This window comes from Anguilla rostrata, chromosome 17 (assembly GCF_018555375.3).
Source record: "Anguilla rostrata isolate EN2019 chromosome 17, ASM1855537v3, whole genome shotgun sequence".
Classification (NCBI taxonomy): Eukaryota; Metazoa; Chordata; class Actinopteri; order Anguilliformes; family Anguillidae; genus Anguilla; species Anguilla rostrata.
This window is the reverse complement of record NC_057949.1, coordinates 13,943,648-13,962,328: the sequence shown is the minus strand read 5'-3', so window position 1 is coordinate 13,962,328 and position 18,681 is coordinate 13,943,648. Positions and strand designations below refer to the sequence as shown.

At 44.2% G+C, this 18,681-nt stretch overlaps 2 protein-coding genes across 7 annotated transcripts; both read left to right on the top strand.

Moving 5' to 3' along the window:
• The first annotated feature begins 422 nt into the window (after positions 1–422).
• On the top strand, positions 423–11,633 carry LOC135242935 (all-trans-retinol 13,14-reductase-like). Of its 2 annotated transcripts, none has more exons than XM_064314275.1 (11): positions 423–774; positions 1,438–1,620; positions 2,216–2,457; positions 5,105–5,306; positions 5,801–5,998; positions 6,601–6,720; positions 7,243–7,381; positions 10,032–10,141; positions 10,506–10,672; positions 11,005–11,164; positions 11,433–11,633. In XM_064314275.1, the coding sequence occupies exons 1-11, from the start codon at positions 615–617 to the stop codon at positions 11,576–11,578; spliced, it is 1,827 nt and encodes a 608-aa protein (XP_064170345.1). In that variant the 5' UTR covers positions 423–614; the 3' UTR covers positions 11,579–11,633. The 2 variants fall into 2 exon arrangements, with proteins under 2 accessions (XP_064170345.1, XP_064170346.1); XM_064314276.1 differs by lacking the exon at positions 423–774 and adding an exon at positions 1,081–1,251.
• Positions 11,634–11,767: 134 nt separating this feature from the next.
• cdk21 (cyclin-dependent kinase 21) lies at positions 11,768–17,567 on the top strand. Of its 5 annotated transcripts, none has more exons than XM_064314278.1 (8): positions 11,768–14,053; positions 14,246–14,488; positions 14,692–14,824; positions 15,098–15,265; positions 15,567–15,676; positions 16,143–16,193; positions 16,279–16,411; positions 16,608–17,567. In XM_064314278.1, exons 2-8 carry the CDS (start codon positions 14,256–14,258, stop codon positions 16,680–16,682), a joined length of 903 nt encoding a protein of 300 aa, XP_064170348.1. In that variant the 5' UTR covers positions 11,768–14,053; positions 14,246–14,255; the 3' UTR covers positions 16,683–17,567. The 5 variants fall into 5 exon arrangements, with proteins under 5 accessions (XP_064170348.1, XP_064170347.1, XP_064170349.1 ...); XM_064314277.1 differs by having other exon boundaries at positions 16,605–17,566; XM_064314279.1 differs by lacking the exon at positions 16,143–16,193 and having other exon boundaries at positions 16,605–17,567.
• Positions 17,568–18,681: the final 1,114 nt, after the last annotated feature.

The window sequence follows — 18,681 nt, the reverse complement described above, 5'->3', positions numbered from 1 at the left end:
CCCCTATCTGTGTTGCCATATTTTAATGTGTTAATCCCTTGCATATTGTATGTGGTTTGAGAATAATTTCAAACGATTCAGTGAAAATGCTGTGTCAAATGCAGTTTCGTGGACAATTTGTTTGTATAAAAAATTGTTGAAAAACTGAATACCTTCTTAAGGCTGTAGATAAAGGCTATTTAGTAGGGTGGAGGGCTTAATGACGTCTAGCAAATTAACAGATGTTGCTGCTAAACTTCATTTCATAAAAGCCTGATATTTTTCGGTTTAAGCAAGCTTAAGTCTTTTGAGCTTCCCTGCTTCTGGTAACCTTGGGAATATAATCGTCTGCTTTCCTCTGTGAGTTACATTCTTCTTTTAATACATTTTCTCGTTCGGTGGAGATGTGGTTGGTTGAAAGGTCTGCCTGCTTGCCACTGGACTGAGTGTAGACATCTCAGGGCAGTTGTGGGTTCAAGGTGGTCTGACTTTGCATAACCATTACATAACCACCGAGCTAGTGTACAGGCACAAAGGCTGAAGCTTGCATCTAGGGGGTGGGGTACGTGGGGTTTACGGCAGACCGCGGAAGTGATTTCTATCAGCACTACGAGCTGTCAGCTACTGCTGCAACAATGTGGATCTCCGTGGTGATCATTTCTGTGGGTTTAGTTGTTTTTCTGTTCAAATATGTCACAAGAAAGAAAGGACCTAATCCGTTTGGTGTTGATACTCGAGAGCCGGTGAAACCGCTGGTCACGGATAAGAAAGAAAAAAATAAAGTTCTCAAGCAAGGTGAGTTTCTGAATCTAGTGGCTATCAACGCGGTTGCCCCGAGTGTAGCTTGCAAAATATTTTACAGCATTACTGCAGAGTGAATATATTGCAGAAAATATCTAATCTTAGATTTTGAATTTTAAGTTATGCTCTAACACAGGGTCTATTTTAAAGGGCACTGTTGTGAATCGATGGTTCTATAGCTACGTTAATTAGCACCCGATTTTCTGCAGCATATTCCCCAGCCGACTACAATTTATGGTTTTTTCAAGTGCAGCAGCTATCATGTCAAATACCAAACTGAGATAGGAAACTGCGTATGCTCCTACTGGGTGAAGCGAACGATTTCAGGTTGCGTTTTTTGCTACGACCGCGGCTCTAGCTCTGTCTGTCGATCGGTTGGTCCACAAAAAGTGTCCCACCCCGTAGCTGCCATAGTTTTTGCCCCAAGAGGCTGAAATTTGGCATGGACGTAGGTCATGACCGAAGGTAGAGGTGAGTAACCAAAAGAAGAGGTCAGGGTGTGTGCGTGTGGATGCACACACACGGAAGCATGCGCGTGTGCGGTCGCGGATGTTTGTTATTTGTTTGCTGTTTGTTTGCTTACTGTCACCATGCTCACTGTTCTGCAAAATCGGCATACCCTGGTCTCTAATAAGAAGTCTCGCTCTTAATTTCCAGGATTTCTAGCCAGCAAGGTGCCGGAGAACCTGGATGCCATTGTGATCGGTAGTGGGATCGGTGGGTTGGGGCTTGCGGTGCTTCTCGCCAAGGTTGGGAAACGAGTTCTGGTCCTGGAGCAACATGACCGCGCCGGTGGCTGCTGCCACACCTTCACGGAGAAAGGCTTCGAGTTTGACGTTGGTGAGCCCGCTGTGGCCGTGCTTTCCACACTGACTTAACACCTCCCATCCCCTTTCCCTTGTTTTAACATCTTCAATTCATCTGCCTACTTTTTTTAAAATCAGTAGCCTATAGCTAGGGCCACCAGTTTGTCTCCACCATGTGGCCTGCAGGGATTTAACTTGTATTTCAATTAATTTTAACATTATTATTAGAATTGTTTATTTCATGCATACACATATAATTTACAGACAGGATTCTTGAATACTAAGTTCGATTGAATGTGCTATGAAAAATTACGGCGAAAATGAATCGCCTTGGCACCAGAACCTGTGTTATATGTTGATAAAACTCTCATCACACTGACAGCCAAGGATTGCATTTAATTACTAACGCAATCATATACCTTAGAACAAAGGGCTAGACCTACAGGGGGAGCGGTTGATGCAGTCACTTTGCAAACTGAAGACCCTTTATTTCTAGGACTCTTTTTGCACCTGTCTGACCAATAATAATCTTTTTAAACTTTCCCACTACATTGGAACCCCCACTTGTTTTATGATTCTGCTTTACTCGTATGTGCACTGTGCTGACAGAGGCCCCTGTTGGTCTACAGGTATCCACTACATCGGGGACTTGCTTAATCACAAGCCTTTTCGCTGCATGATTGACCAGCTGACCAACGGGCAGCTGCAGTGGGTGCCCCTGGAAAACCCCTTCGACAAGGTGGTGCTGGGCCCCCCCGAGAACAGACGGGTATACCCCATCTACAGCGGCCAGGACCGCTTCCTGAAGGAGCTGAAGAGGTGCTTTCCCGGGGAGGAGAAGGCCATCGACAAGTACATGGAGCTCATCATGGTACTGCTTGCAAAACGCCACAGATCAGATCAGCTGTCCTCTAAACACTGCCGATCAAAATAGCCGCTCTTTAAGCACTCCTTGTCATCACAGCTGCTGTCAGAAATACCACTGACCAGAACAGCGGCTCTATTAAATACCGCTGAACGGTACAGCTGCTCTCAGAAATACCACTGTCCAGAACAGCTGCTGTATTAAATACCGCTGACCGGTACAGCTGATCTCAGAAATACCACTGACCAGAACAGCGGCTCTATTAAATACCATTGACCAGACCAGCCGCTTCTAAAAACCTCACTGCCCAGAACAGCTACTCTCAAAAACATGCTGACCAGAGCTGCTGTGCTTAATGATAGCACTGATCAGAACAGCTGCTCTAAAAAAAGACTACTTTGTCAGACAGAAAACCTGTTAAATTGGTTTTAAGAAGCATTTTTTAACATTACAAGAACTATGTGAAATCTTTTTGAGAAAATGTACAATCTTGAAAAACAGTCATTTTAGTGGGAGATGTAGGTTCTGAAGCTTCTAGGTTGTTCTGGTCAGCTCATCTTCAGCTTCCTGGAAATTGCCTTTCTTTATCCACAGCTTATATTAGTCTGAATGGGTTGCTGACTTCATGCTGCTTTTGATGTTTCTGTCCTCTCTGAGTCCTCTCTTTCACTGACCACTGCCATTCAGGCTAAGTTGACGGCCAGCGTGGGTGACTGTGTTGCATTACTGAGGGAGTCTGAATGGCTTGAAGGCAGAGGACCGGTGTGTGAGGCAGTGATGTGCCCCTGGCAGTTGCTATACTGCCACAATGGAAGCCTATGTTCCGGGTTGTTTTCCATTAGCTTTTCGCTCATGTTGTGCCCCCAACACAATGCAACCGATTGTAGTCTGCTTCTGCCCTACTAAAAAGAACAGTGGAAGGAACTGACGTCTGTCTGTGCTGGTCGTGAAGACTGAGAAGGCAAATCCAGATACACACGCTACCATCACTCAGTAGTGATCACATCTGACCAGGATGGTAACGCAATCTGTGCAGCGTTTTTATTGGACCGCATTAAATTTACAGGGAATGTGTCGCCGGCCATTTTGATCCGCCAGCGCTGCATCGTTGGCAACAGACCTGGTTTTCGGGTGATACGGTAGAAAAACATTCATGCTGGAGCCGGGCCAGCCATGTTCAGCTCCGGCTCGTGTGCTGGCTCGGTCAGTCTGTGCAACAGTCAGACTGTGGGTCGCAGTTCGCTCCCCTTACCGTAGTGCCAGAGAACACCGTTTTCACTGAGTCATGTGCACTGGACTGTTGGCCTTTGCTTCAGTCGTGTGTGTGGGCTGACACTGTGATGTCATCAACACAAGAGGCTATTGGGCAGAGTCGTATTCATTTCTTATCAAGTTGTGCAAATTTATTGCTTTGATTGTTTGGTTACTTGGTGGCTCATTTATCGAAATTGCACAGATGAAAACAAATGCCATCAGCTTTTACGTTATACAGCCTATACAAACACAGTTTCTTACAAATGTTTGATGTGATTTGGTTATGGATGTTGTTTGTTAATAAAGATTGATTTCACATTTAATTGCTACAATAAAAATATGTTTGTTTACACAGATCACGTTTTAAAGGAGTAACATGGTGGTTGAACGTGACACTTCCCAGTTGTCTTTAGGCAACAACAAAACAAATGTGCATAATTTTTTTATTATTCAGTCATTTCAATGTACTTTAAAACGTATTTTTCTAAGCCTAAATTTCCCACAACAAAAGTTCACCCGAACTGTCTGGGCGTGGTAATGAGAACTGTCAGTTAGCTATGATTGACAGACCGTGCCCCGTTACCATAGCCACCCCCATGTTAGGTGCTATTTTTGGGAGACTTTTCACAAGCTAGCTAGCTTAGTAGTATATCAAGTATCCATAGATAGCTAAGGTTAGGATGTTGACTTATATCCAATTATAATTTTTGCTATCTAGCTAGCCAAGTTAAGATAAAAGCACAACTATAACGCCCTCACAAAAGCAAACTAGCTAGCTAACGTTATCGATAACATTTCCTTATGAAAGCAAACTACCTAACGTTAGCTAGCTAAATGAATATAACCAGAAATAATCTAATAGTCCTTAAAAGGCACTCTAATTTAAGTGAACCTAACGTTAGTCAAATATTTGCATTGTCTTGCCTAAAGCCATGCGCAAACATATGTCTCAGAGTTATCCTGGGTTACGGGCGTGAGGATGATACTGTGTTCGAACGCACAAAAGACAACTTTCGTCAACGGTTGAAAATTGGACGATAATTTTTAAAACGCATTATTCTCATCCAAAAATAAAAACGGACACTATTTAATCACTTTACTCATTGTGTGTTCTTCATGCCTCTTGTGTAAATAGATTATAAACCGAAATGCTAATAAAATCACATTGGTTACACTCACTTTAAGCCAGTAAAGAGGTGCCTGGTGAATTATCAAGATCACAAGCTCGAGTGTCATTCCTTGCATAGTGTGAGGATACAAGTTACATCTGAATGGAAATTGCTGTTGCTAAAACTCCTGCTTCCTTTTTATTCATAATTAATATTAATTGCCAGCATGGCATGGTTAGTAGTGATGGCAGCTCTGACTCAGGTGGGTCTGTGGTGGGCGTGTTTTGCAGAAAGCCGGCCGTGGTGTTTGGTTTCTGGTACTGCTGAAGCTCCTCCCACTTCCCCTGGCCAATTTCCTGGTATACACTGGCCTGGCCAGTCGGCTCTCTCCATTCTTCAGATACGCCTCGCGCAGTCTGACTGAAGTGGTGAACGAGCTGACGGACAACCAGGACCTGAGGGCAGTCTTCTGTTACATCTTCGGCACTTATGGTATGATGTCACATGTTTCAGTCACACTCATTATGTGTTGCTCTACGCGACACTAATAGAATGTAATGTTAAAGTTTTGTTATTACGCTGAGAAGCAAGTCATGAGAAATTTAAATCTCATGTATTATGATGGTTAGGGAATTGGACTGACACAGAGGTTGCTGGTTCTATTCCCAGGTGTGCAGCTGTCATTATGGTCTTGAGCAAGGCCTAAAACTAAAATGAAATCCAGTTTTAGCAATAAAAAAGTCACTTTGGATAAAGCCATCTCCTTGGCAAACACATAGTAATTATATTAGTAGTAATAGTAATAATGATATTAATAGTAATAGTGGTAGTAATTGAAATAGGAATAGTAGTAGTAGTAATAGTTCAGAAAAATAGCAATAGCCATACCAGTCACCATATCTCATGTCCTCCTCTGTGCCTCCCTCTGTGTGTAACAGTATTTGCCGTTTCCAGTCTCATGCTGACGATTGTTGCGTGTTTTCCAGGAAACATCCCGAAGTATGCCAGCTTCTCCATGCACAGTCTCCTGGTGTGCCACTACCTGAACGGTGCCTGGTACCCCAAGGGGGGCGCCAGCGAGATCGCCTACCACATGATCCCCACCATTGAGAAGGCTGGGGGGGCGGTGCTGGTCCGCGCTCCGGTGAACCGCATCCTGTTCAACGAGGCCGGAGAAGCGTACGGTAAAGCGACGGCATCGTTCACGACGGGCTCGTTTGTCCACGACGTGACACTCCGTCCCCCACAGTGTCCCGGGGTCGTAAACTCCCTACGCAGGCGTAGTAACGTTTGCTACTGTATGTCATACCAGAGGACAGCGTCTTGCTGTTTTCTGTTAAAAACATTACAGAGTAATTATGTGGGATGATTTATTTTGACATTTCTCAGCACAATAGATGCTAAGACTGCTCTACCCTCTGTGACGGTTAGAGCAGTCTAATTTCTCTCTCTTTCACTCACTCACTCACTCACACACACACAGAGGGACAGAGAGGATATATTAATTAGCCTTGTAGCCTCGGTGCCTGGTGAGGTAGTTCTAGGTGTCTGCCATGCCACATATCAGGCTCACTCTCTCTCCCTCTCTCTCTCACACACACACATACACCGTGCGTATAAACACACACACTTTTTGTGTTCTTTGGGTAAGTGTTGTGTATACCATAATGCAATATGCGAGCACTTTCCCTTAAAAATGGGACAAAGGGTGCGACTTCAGCCCTTAAAATGGGGGAAGTAGCTGTGGAGATGACGTTTTACTTTGTTTTTTCCTCTTGGGTTTCAGGCGTAAGTGTGATGAAGGGTCAGGAGGAAGTGCACGTACATGCCCCCAAGGTCATCTCCAACGCTGGGTTCTTCAACACGTACCAGCAGCTGCTACCTAAGGAGCTACAGGCTCTTCCTGGTAAGTGCGCCCCCGGCATTCTAACTGGCAGCAGCTAGCGCCACGCCCACGGACAGCAGTTATGGCCTTGCCATGTCTATGGGGTGTGTAACGCCATGGTGTGTAACACTGCAGTGAATAATGCTGCGGTGTGTAATGCTGCAATGAGTAACACTGCAGTGTGTAACGCTATGGTGTGTAACACTGCAGTGAATAATGCTGCGGTGTGTAATGCTGCAATGAGTAACACTGCAGTGTGTAACGCTGTGGTGTGTAATGTTATGGTGTGTAACACTGCCGTGTGTAGCGCTGTAGTGTGTAACACTGTGCTGTGTAACGTTGCGGTGTGTAACGCTGTGGTGTGTAACACTAAGGTGTGCAACATTGCCATGTGTAATGCTGTGCTGTGTAAGCCTATGGTGTGTAACACTGCAATGTGTAACACTGTGGTGTGTAACACTAAGCTGTGTAACGCTGTGCTGTGTAATGCTGTGCTGTGTAAAGCTGCAGTGCGTAACGCTATGCCTTGTTGTGGCCTTGCAGCCGTGCAGACGCAGTTGAGTATGATGAAGAATGGACTGGGGGGGCTGAGCATGTTCCTCGGGCTGAATGGCACCAAGGAGGAGCTGGACCTGAAAGCTGACAACTACTGGATCTTCTCCGAGAACAACCTGGACGAACCGTAAGCACACCCTCTCAGCTCTCCAAAGCAGAAACGCACCCTCATTACATCACAGCTCTGTAATACTGCAGGCCTGATCTGGAAAAGCCCATAAATCTTGTGATTTACCTTGTCTATTTGAATTAATCCTGTCCTTACACTCATTCATTAAAACAGGGGTAGGCAACCCTGGTTTTGGAGCTGAAGAGAGATTCTTTATTTGTGCTCCATCCAAAACTATAACCACATAACTGTTCATTATCAGGCTTAATGAATGCAGATGACCATGTTCTGGAGGAACTCACACCATTCAGGCTCTGAATATCAAGAATCACACCCTTAATGATCCATCGTTCTCTGAAATCAAGCTCAGATGGAACAAAAACATCTCTGACACTCCAGGATTAGTAATGCCTTCCCTTCTATTAGACAAACAGAATGAAGGCATGGGAGAACGCAACTTACAATGCTTGTATTAGGTACACTGGTTCAACTGCTTGTTAACGCAAATTTCTAATCAGCCAATCACGTGGTAGCAACTCAATGCATTTGGGCATGTAGAAATGGTCAGGACAATCTGCTGAAGTTCAAACCAAGCATCAGAGAGGGGAAGAAAGGTGATTTAAGTGACTTTGAATGTGGCATGGTTGTTGGTGCCAGACGGGCTGGTTTGAGTATTTCAGAAACTGCTCATCTACTGGGATTTTCACGCACAAACATATCTAGGGTTTACAAAGAAAAAGAGAAAATATCCAGTGAGCGGCAGTTCTCTGGGCAAAAATGCCTTGTTGATGGCAGAGGTCAGAGGAGAATGGCCAGACTGGTTTGAGCTGATAGAAAGGCAACGGTACCTCAAAGAGCATACGTATACCTAAAAAAGTGGCCGGTGAGTGTATATTCTGAAAGCCATTTACCATGTTGCATTTTATTAAAGCAATTCAGATATAAGGAGATGGGTCCAATCGTTGTCCGAAACCTTGCTGAAACAGCAGTCTGGAAGGTGTGCAGGCCTACTAGAGCCTTATGCAGCGTTAGTGCTGCACAGACAGCACGTATCCATTCCAGTTCCAGTTCCCTGGTATTGAGTAATGTTCCACGTGGAAAAAGAATACACGTGAAGCGTTACTCAGTACCTAATCGCATGCTGTGTCAAACTGTTTTATCAGCTACATGACGTAAGCAGTGTACCCATCCTATCGTTACCGTCAGTGATAATATGCCATTCACCTCGTAATGCCTGCTGTTACGTATGGTGCGCACCCTTAGAGTCAGCCCCCGAGGTCGGCCATCAGCCAGCTTTCTGTAACGTACACAAACGCATCATTTAAAACAGAGGTGGGCAACCAGGGCCGTACCTGTTTCTGGTTTTCATGCTGCTGGGAAACAGACAGTTTTGTGTATTCCACCCCCATGACCATTATGGATTTGAATGGTCCAATCAGAAGGAAGCACGGCCCCTTATCACCAATCAGAGGCAGTGCTCCCTTTCAACAATAGAATTCCACTATATTCAAATATCAATGTACTGAAAACTGTATAAAACGAATTACCCACCAATACCTTTTTGAACTTTCTCGCTGAGTTGTTCCCGTAGCTGGCTGCGTAATAAATCTTCCTGTTTTTACTACGAACTTCTGATCTGCTTCTTCCTGGGATAACGGTCATTTTACCTGTTTTTGGTAATATCTTGAATAACCTACAATGCCAGCTTCTGGCCTTAATTATGCAATTATGCCCTAACATTTATGCCATCTGAAATTTTTGCTTCATTCCTCGATAAGCACGTGAATGACAGCCGAAGACTGTTCTTGTGTCCCTATCTGGAACATTTTTCTGTGATCTAATTTACAAGTGAACCAATGTTGGTCTACACAGTCAATCAGCTCATTTACCAAGGGCAATTGGCGGAAACAAAAACCTGCATGCACACCGGAATTGCCCACCCCTGATTTAAAACCTCCTCAGTCTGCCACAAAAATAAATCTAGGGAAAGTGGCGAATCGCAAACATGCACAACCCATCACCTGCAGAAAACAAATATGCGTTGTTGCGTCTAACAATATCTAACAAGGTTTCCTAGTGATTCTATATATGACAGAGTGGCTTAATTTTTATGGTTCTTAAGATAATAAATATCTCCCAAAGCAGTCCAACCTGGAGAAAGTATTGATTATGTGGTTGTATGCTATTCGCCAAAGAAAAGTTTCAGTTGCTTACCTTCAAAAGGCCTTGTGAACTGGCAGGAAGTACTTTTTACTGTTTAGTTGAGCTGTAAAATTGTATAGACACATTCGTTAGAAAAATATATAGGTAGGACTATTATAGTATATTGTTAAGATACAGTATGATGCACTGCAGTTTTATGAGCTAAGTTTTATTTTTATAACTTGTGCACCATTAATATTTATGCTTCTTTTTTTACATTCATTGTAATGCCAATCCTGCTACCTGCCAACCAGCCCTTGGTTTCTGACTGGCGGTATAATATTAGAGTATTGTAATCGGAAAGCAAGCGGGCAGCCTAGCCGGTGGGCGGAGTCAGGCCTGCAGATTGGCAGGCTGTTTAACCCTATAATGTCAGAGCGCTCATATAAAAAAGCATTTTCAGGCCTGAGCAGCGAGGCTGCCCCGCCCACAGAGCTGACAGCATTAAGGCCTTCCTCCATTACAGGGTAGAGGCCTATATGAATGGAAACAGGGAGGAGTCGGCCAAGAAGATACCCTTGCTATTCGTCGCTTCGGCCTCAGCCAAAGACCCGACGTGGGAGGAAAGACAGCCAGGTGAACCTATGAGACCCATGTCTCCATGACTACATCCAATACAGGGCTGTGAAACACAAGTCCTGGACGGTCAGTGTGCCGGTTCTCTGCAATAGACTTTCAATTCGAAAAGCAATTAGGTCTTGGATACAAGGCGTGTCCTTTACCCAATCAGACACCTAAACAGAACAGATGGGCTGAAACCAGCAGACACTGTGGCCCTGCAAGACTTGGCCCAATTTTTTTCTCTTGTGTTTCCTGAGCTGTGCCAATAGTATTTTAGAAGCAAGCTGCGGACCCTGCCAGTGTTTTCACCCTTCGGTTCGAGACCGGAGATACGGTGGGTAGAATGAGCCACAGTGTGACAAGCTGTTCTCTTCTCTAGGGAAGTCCACTCTGAGCCTGGTCACCTTCGCCAGTTATGAGTGGTTTGAGGAGTGGAAGGACGGGAAGGTGACCAACCGGGGCATGGACTACAAACAGCTGAAGGAGGCCTTCATCAACACTGTCGTCGACATGGTGGTCCAAATCTTCCCCTGCATAAAGGACAGGGTTAGAAATTCCCCAATACCTTACAGTACTGAGTCTGACCAGACTGAATATAACCTAATGACACTATGAATCCTACCAGACTGAATATAACTTTATGGCACTATGAATATGACCAGACTGAATATAACCTAATGGCACTATGAATCTGACCAGACTGAATCTAACCATATGACACTGAATCTGACCAGACTGAATATAACCTTATGGCACTATGAATATGACTGGACTGTATATAACCTTATAGCACTATGAATATGACCAGACTGAATGTAACTCAATGACACTATGAATCCAGCCAGTCTCGATGCCATGCCCCTCCTGCTCTTTTCCAGATTGAGTACATCGACGCCGGGACTCCCATAACGAACCAGCACTACATCGGCGCTCCGCGCGGGGAAATCTACGGCTGCGACCACAGCACGGTTCGCTTCAGCCCCGCTGTCAGCGCCACCATCCGGCCCCAGACTCCGCTGAAGAACCTCTACCTTACAGGTGAGTGTGCGTTCTCTAACTGTCAGGTGAGTGTGAGGTGTGTCTCCTAGCTAGTGATCACTAGAACTAACAGTCAGCTTCTTAGCAGCAAGGTTAATTTCGGAAGACAGTTATTGAAAATACCAGGTTGTCCCTTCCGATGTGCGTTTGAATTGTTTGAAAGCTCACCTTCGCGTGAGCAATTAGTCACACATGCTCCCATCCTTGTGTGTGTGTGTTGTGCGTGTTCCTGGGTGTGTGTGTGCACATGTGCGTGTGCCTGGCGCAGGTCAGGACGTCTTCGCGTGCGGTTTCGCGGGGGCGCTGGCTGGAGCCCTCACCTGCGGCTCGGTTCTCCTCCATCGGAACCTGCACCTCGACGCCATCGCCCTGGCCAAGAGCCTCCACAGCATTCATGACAAGAAGAAGCTGTAGTCTGAAATAATTTAAAAATTAATTATTTCCATTTTTATTAAATAAGTGAATGCAATTCACTTATGGTTATCGGTTTGTATAAGCACACATACCATATAATGAAATATTAATCATGAAAAAAATTGTTTTAAGCAGGTGTGCTCAAACTTTTGACTTGAAAGTATATCATAATATAGCCCAGTGCAGTGTAAGTGATATTTTAGAATCAGGTCAAATTATACAATTTTGCCTGATCACTTTAACAGTCAAAACTAGAATTATGAAGAAAGGCTTGTGTGTGCGTGCAAAGCGAAGTGCTGCGAAAGCATGTGAACTAAGCGTTACACTGACTATTGTGGTACTCAAAATATTTTCCTAAGGTTGGCAGGTCTGCACTAATGGCAGTTACATTCAGCACTTATTTTTTAATCTATAACAAGAGAGCAAACAAGTTATAAATTGGATTCAAATTTATATCTATATATTTTGTATACATTTTTTAAAAAGAACCATAAATGTTATTTGTAGGTAATGGCACAGGTAATGCATGTGGATACTTTTTGTGTTTCCCTTATGCATAGGGCCTGGAAATACAGCCTAAAATTGTTTTTGCAATTTTTATAAATTCTGTTTGGTAATGGTCACTATATACATCAAACAACGCTCTATTAAAGTCAGGAGGATGTCCAGTCTATAATGGATAAAGGCATTACAAATTAGACAAATTAGATGGTTCATTTGTATCTTAAATATAAATATTTTACCTCGGACCACCTCATTTCCTGTTCAATGGGCAGAGTCATTCTGAGCATTGCTGTATATATTCCAACAACATGCAAGCTATTAGAACAGATACAACTGGAAAAATAAAAAGTAGGCTGTGGGTTTTTTAATCAATGTAAAAACTTTAGTGGAGGTTTTGGTGGGGCGACATAGCTCAGGAGGTAAGAGCGTTTGTCTGGCAGTCGGAGGGTTGCTGTTTCGATCCCCCGCCTGGGCATGTCGAAGTGTCCCTGAGCAAGACACCTAACCCCTAACTGCTCCAAACCAGCTGATTGGTACCTTGCATGGCAGCCTTCCACTGTTGGTGTGTGAGTGTGTGTGTGTGAATGGGTGAATGAGAGGCATCAATTGTAAAGCGCTTTGGATAAAAGCGCTATATAAATGCAGTCCATTTTACACTGGTGCAACACTGGATAGTCCTTTCAATGCCTCTCCTCTTCCTTAGATTTCCTGGTAAATGTGCCACTAGCATTCTGTTTTTATTCATTCATGCAGTCAAAATGGTGTGTTTCATGAATCGCAAGAAAGAGGTTTGTGTAAATGGCTGCATTATGTGTAATTTTGGATAGTAATGCGGTGTGGTGTAGACCTATATAACTTTCTATTTTTAAAAATTATTTTCTTTATTGTTATTGGCTAGATAAGAATGTTTTCTGTAAGTGTGCAATACCATAGCTACTCCACCATCTCATCCCCATTTAAATCAGACTTCTGTTTAGAGAATGGTTTTCCCGTGCATAGTTGGGTGTTAAATACAGAGACTGTTAAATACAGTGATGGCTAAAATGGATTCTCAATTTTAAATTTACCATTGCATTATATTTTCCCAGCTTGAGCCTACAGTTAGATAGGTATCAAAACAATATCAAGCAATTGAAGTGTCACATTTTTAATGAGGTGACTCAAGAAAGAAAAAAAAGAGCGTGGGAACAGAACGGTTTGCACGCATATAGCACGTGAAAGTGACGTCCTGACTCATGCAACCCCCCTGTCAGATAAATTTGATTAGCTGAGCCCTTTGCAACGGTATGGCAACGGTACAACCATCTTGAGGAACTCTCATCTTGCTTAAAATAAGAAGTTTGAGCTTCACATTTCACATGTAAATGGCGAGCAAGACCCAGCTTGAGATTAATGACAGCGCTTTCTACCCAGGGATTAATTTTCATTTCATTTCAATTATTGGCAATGTGAATATACACAATATGATCTTGTTACACAATTCCGCATATTAGTAGGCTATAAATAAGTGCCTTGTTACAATAGGTTTTGCCTACAGTAGCAAATCTGGTCCCTGCAGGCCAGTTTAGCTACTGTTGCTGAAATATAGCTAATTATGATTCGGAAATGTATGGATAGGCGAAGTTATCTAGTTTAAGTGGATCTTGGTCTGCAATTAGAACAATAGTAACTGTAATATGTTTCAGATAATGTACTTTACATTACTGACAATGTTAAACCTAAAACTTGTTCAGTCAAAATATAGACTTGTTTACCACACAATTTTAGTACGGCATTAACTAGCTAGTAGCATACTGCCTGCAAATATTATTTAGCTTGTTCAGCTAACAAAAGCCTATCTTGTGTTCCATTAAGTAGTTGGCCTACCAAAAATAAGCTTGATGACTGCATAGAGACTGGGCGTTGGCCAGCTACCCATGATAACGTTAACTTCTCCGTCCTGAAACAGTTTTTCTGAAGCAAGCAAGAAATGTAAGTTTTAATTTTGAGACTGAAATGCCGTATTTTGATAGATCGGTGCTGTTTAACAGCTGCCAGATTCCTAGTTGCCATACATTGTTAAAGTGTCCTGTGCAAATTGTGGTTGAAATGGAAAATCGCTTTGGCGGGTACCTAGACAAGCACTGAGCCCTGTTCCATGCCTTGTGCCATTTTTCGATGCAGTTGGGAAAATATGGACGTCCACAGCTGCACTGGTATCGGTGATTATGAAATATTGGTTGAAATCGGAGAGGGCGCCTATGGCAAAGTGTACAAAGCCAGAGAGACGAAGGACAAGCAACGCCTCGTCGCACTGAAGAAGCTGAATATACCAAACGACCCGGAGAGCGGCATACCTGCGTTCATGATCCGGGAGGTGGCGCTGTTGCGAAAAACTGAGTGCTTCAACCACCCAAATATTGTGAAGTAAGCCGCTGTCTACCCCTGTCTAGTCCTGTGTAGACTACAGCATCTGCTGATCTGATACTCACTACTAAGTTAATTGATTATGCTTTCATGACCCCATGAAGTATTCAGTGAGGTGTAACGCTATTTATATGCAAACGCTAACTGTGCTAATAGGCCATGCAAATATATCATGCAAGAACTCTGTTGTTCGCTTTCGGTAGGTTACTAAACGTATCGGCCGGACTACGGAATCGAACCTTGGACTTAACGTTGGTTTTTGAGTACATCGATCAAGACTTGACAACGTTCCTTGCGTCAGCCCCACCGAGCGGATTGAGTCTGGAAAAAATTAAAGTGAGTCTTCCCTCTAATCTAAACCCAGCTTGGCTCGAATGTACTGCAGCTGTCTACTCAACGCTGAATAGAACCTTACTAATTCATGAGCTGGCAGTCCCCATTTAGAACATTTTAGACCCTACAGTACAGTATATAACCTGTATTTTGACAAAATTTTAACTTGACCAGGGTTTCCTATGCTTTGTGGGCCAGTGGATGTTGCTTTGAATCATCTAATTATATATTACCTGTATAGATATTCAATCAGTGACCGTGTGCTGCTTCCTGCAGGATATGATGCGTCAGCTGTTGACCGGGCTGGATTTTCTCCACACCAACATGCTGGTGCACCGCGACCTGAAGCCGGACAACGTGCTGGTCAGCAGCCGAGGGGAGGTGAAGATCGCCGATTTTGGGCTGGCCCGAATCTACAGCCATCAGATAGCTCTCACGCCCTGTGTAAGTTCACAACTGTTTCTAACTGTAGTATTATACCAAGCTTTCACGTGTCATTAGTAATCCCATGCATTCTGTTCACTTTCACCATGTAAGTGCTTATTTTATTAACAGTTACAAAGCTAAGGGAAGGGCTTGCTTGTTTTTAGTTTGGTATGGTCTTGCTTACAACAAAAATTAGTGGAGCTTAAGTTTAGTGGGTGTTTGTGTGTGCATTGCATGTATACCCAGGTGGGTCTAAATGCTGTATGTGTGTGCGTGTGCATGTGTGCATGCGTGCGTGTGTGTGTGTGCGTGCACGCAGGTGGCGACGCTGTGGTACAGGGCCCCAGAGGTGCTCCTGCACTCTGTGTACATGCCCTCTGTGGACATGTGGAGCGCAGGCTGCGTCTTCGCTGAGCTCTTCCTCCTCAGGTAGGGACGGGCCACCGCACACACACCAGCACTGCTGAGGCACGCTGGCCCATGATCACTGTAGGGCAAAGGGCGCCATCTAGTGAAAGCACCAGGAACTGCAGTCAGACAACTGTTAAAAGCTCTTTAGCAGACTAGCATTCCTTACCATGGCCTTGTGTGGTTCACAACAATACAGGAACGGTATCAGGACATTGTGGTACCTGAACTGGCCCCTGCCATGTGTTTAGTAGCTGAATAGAATAGAATAGAAATAGAAAAACTTTGTTGTGAATTAAATTTACATGAAATGGAAAGTGTCATGAGACTGGCTTGCATGGTAAAATAATAACATACATGGACACATCTGTTGATTATACAGTAGCACCTGTAAGCGGCATGAGTCCAACATGCCCTTGTTAAAGACTAACATGAGAGATAATAGCTGTGTTTTTGTGAGATAGCGTTTTCTCCCGCTCCCACGCAGGCCCTTGTTCCGCGAGTTCTCCGAGGCGCGGCTGCTGCAGAATATCTTTGAGTGAGTATCGGCCCGTGCCCGCCCCCCACCCCGCGACGCTCGGCCGCTGCAGGTCCCCGTAATCTCCTTATCTCGTGTCTTTCAGGGTCATCGGCCTGCCCGAGGAGGAGGACTGGCCAGCAGAGAGCCCCCTGCCGTACTCCTCATCCTGGGGAACAGGCGCGCGGTCCACCCAGCTGCTCCCAAACCTGAGCCTGCAGGAGAACGACCTACTGACCGTAGGCTGAGATAGTTACACTTTAAACATTTCTGACTCGCCGCATGTACGTATGTGTGATCCATATATATCGCGGTTTGCAGCGAAGTGTACTTTTGTAAATTTCGCTTTTTCTTGTCGGCTTGCGTTTTGACCGGTTTCGACCGGTCTGGGAGGAAGGGCGAGTTGACGTTCTCCTTTTGTGTTTCCCGCAGCAGTGTCTGGCGTTCAACCCCGCCAAGCGGATCTCGGCCTCCAGGGCGCTGGCCCACTCTTTCCTGACTGGACCCTGAAGGGGGGCGGAGCCTGAGGCGGAAATCTGGGGGTGCGGTGCCCCGGTCTGGGCCAAGCTCTACAGAATAAGTTTTTCTGCTGAAATTGAACTTTGATTTCCCAGCTGACTGAATACCCATTATTGAGCAGGTGCTGATTTTCCCAGTTCCTTTGGATTCCTTGTGTCGTAAGGTGCATCTTATAATGTGAAATGAGAGAGCCCGGAACTGCACAGCGAAAATAGCGGTATCCTGGGAGAGGAACAGCTGACTGAGTCTGAGCCATCATGCATAACAAATGCTCAGTGTTCATTTCCTTCTCATTTGTAGAATTTGTAGTTCTTTGTAGTTCTTGACATCTGAAAGAAAATTATTCAAATTGCACCAAGCTCCCCCCACCCCCACTTGCAGATATTCATACAGTAACGATGCGCTGCTTTAAGATATCACCTCAGGTATTATTAACCAGACGACGGACATTGTAATAATGACATCAAATTCCACGCTGCTGCAGGTTGTGACCATTACAAAATATTCATGAAATTAATGTTTTTTATTCACCAGCACATTGTGTTTTGAGTGCATGGTGTGTGTTTGTGGTGACTGCTAAGGGGTTTGTACTGTTCATATCTGTCTTGTATTGTTGTTGGATGGGCTTTTAATAAAAGAAACAAAACAAAAAATGCGTTTTTACAATGAAGCACTTTTTGTTGTGTAATTCGGCTACTAATATAAATCGTCTTTATACCTATTTTCATATACGGTTATGTAAACGCGTATGTGTGAAAATATTTTGAAATACCTTTTTTATTTACATTTTACACAATTGCGCGAGCAGCTCTGGTTTGTTGGAGAGTTGGTTTTAAAGGCTGTTGCACGGGGCACTCAACAGTGTTTTTGAATAAAATAAAGGATGCGTTTTGCATGTTTGTTCACGTATCGCTTCGTGTTCTGTTTGTGTACCTGGATGGTTTGATTGGCTTGCACCGTGACCTATGCAGTTCACGCAAGGATGCACAGAGCAAGCCATTGGAGTGTTGGATTTCCATCTGTTACGATTCTCTTGGTTTTCGCATGAGGTAGGATACCGAAAAGGAAGTACAGAGACGTCCCGTGAACTAAACATATTTGCAAATCAAAACAAAAACTCAGAGCGTTTGGCACGTTATTAAGGTCGGCCTCTGTGAACCGAAGGAAACGCAGTCATTTGCTGCGCTATTATACGCGCTATAAGCAACAAGTGGCGCTGTTGCGTGCTAATTCGTGTTAGTGTGGATGGAATAATTCCTCTGTTAATACCACGTTGCCAAGTTGAATATTCTCGTGTTTATGTAGGTTGTATGCCTAAGCCTGTAATTATAAGCCTATAATTTTAGGTAAATGAAAAAATAATTATATATTTATATATTATTATATTTTATTCCTGGTAAGATAATTACCAGGAATAAAATATAAGCTGGTCAATCATTTAGAGGTAATCTTGGGTAATAGTTGGCATTTCAGAAGGTTGCTCTCAACAGCGCATTAAGGACACAGGGAAATGGCACTCGCTCGGTTCTAATGTGCCTTTCCTTCGCCTCTATAAGCCCAAGGTACCCGAGTCAATAAATCTTATTTTATAGTTGAAATTCTCAACGCCCAGAATATAATTATCCTTTTGGGAAAGAATGGGTTGTAAATGTACAGCCGCCGATAGGTGTGATTAATGGTGAACGTGTTTAAGTCCCTGCGCGCGCGTGTGTGCGCGTGTATGAGTGATTGGCGTGCCTTGCGCCCTTGGCTGCGGCCCGGATGGAGGAATGCTGAGGCGCAGGGGGTATTTTTATCGGGGTGAGGCTCGCATTCCCTATATGGACTGTCCTGCACTCACATGCAGGCGCACAGATGGCCTGCCCAGGTCCCACCGCCACCAATCGCCTATCGATCCCAATCCCACAGCTGAAGCAACTCGTGTAAGTACCTCTGCAAACTTTTTTCTGTCAGGCCTCACGCGGGATTTTAGCCATTATACACCCGTTGC

What these genes read in the sequence shown, in the direction of transcription:
- LOC135242935 (XM_064314275.1), top strand. Translation starts at nt 615, where the DNA reads ATGTGGATCTCCGTGGTGATCATTTCTGTGGGTTTAGTTGTTTTTCTG. An exon ending in TTACATCTTCGGCACTTATG is followed by an intron (nt 5,307 to 5,800) that starts GTATGATGTCAC and finishes CGTGTTTTCCAG; the next exon opens with GAAACATCCCGAAGTATGCC. An exon ending in TCCCCTGCATAAAGGACAGG is followed by an intron (nt 10,673 to 11,004) that starts GTTAGAAATTCC and finishes GCTCTTTTCCAG; the next exon opens with ATTGAGTACATCGACGCCGG.
- cdk21 (XM_064314277.1), top strand. Translation starts at nt 14,256, where the DNA reads ATGGACGTCCACAGCTGCACTGGTATCGGTGATTATGAAATATTGGTT. An exon ending in TGAGTCTGGAAAAAATTAAA is followed by an intron (nt 14,825 to 15,097) that starts GTGAGTCTTCCC and finishes TGCTTCCTGCAG; the next exon opens with GATATGATGCGTCAGCTGTT. An exon ending in GCTGAGCTCTTCCTCCTCAG is followed by an intron (nt 15,677 to 16,142) that starts GTAGGGACGGGC and finishes GCTCCCACGCAG; the next exon opens with GCCCTTGTTCCGCGAGTTCT.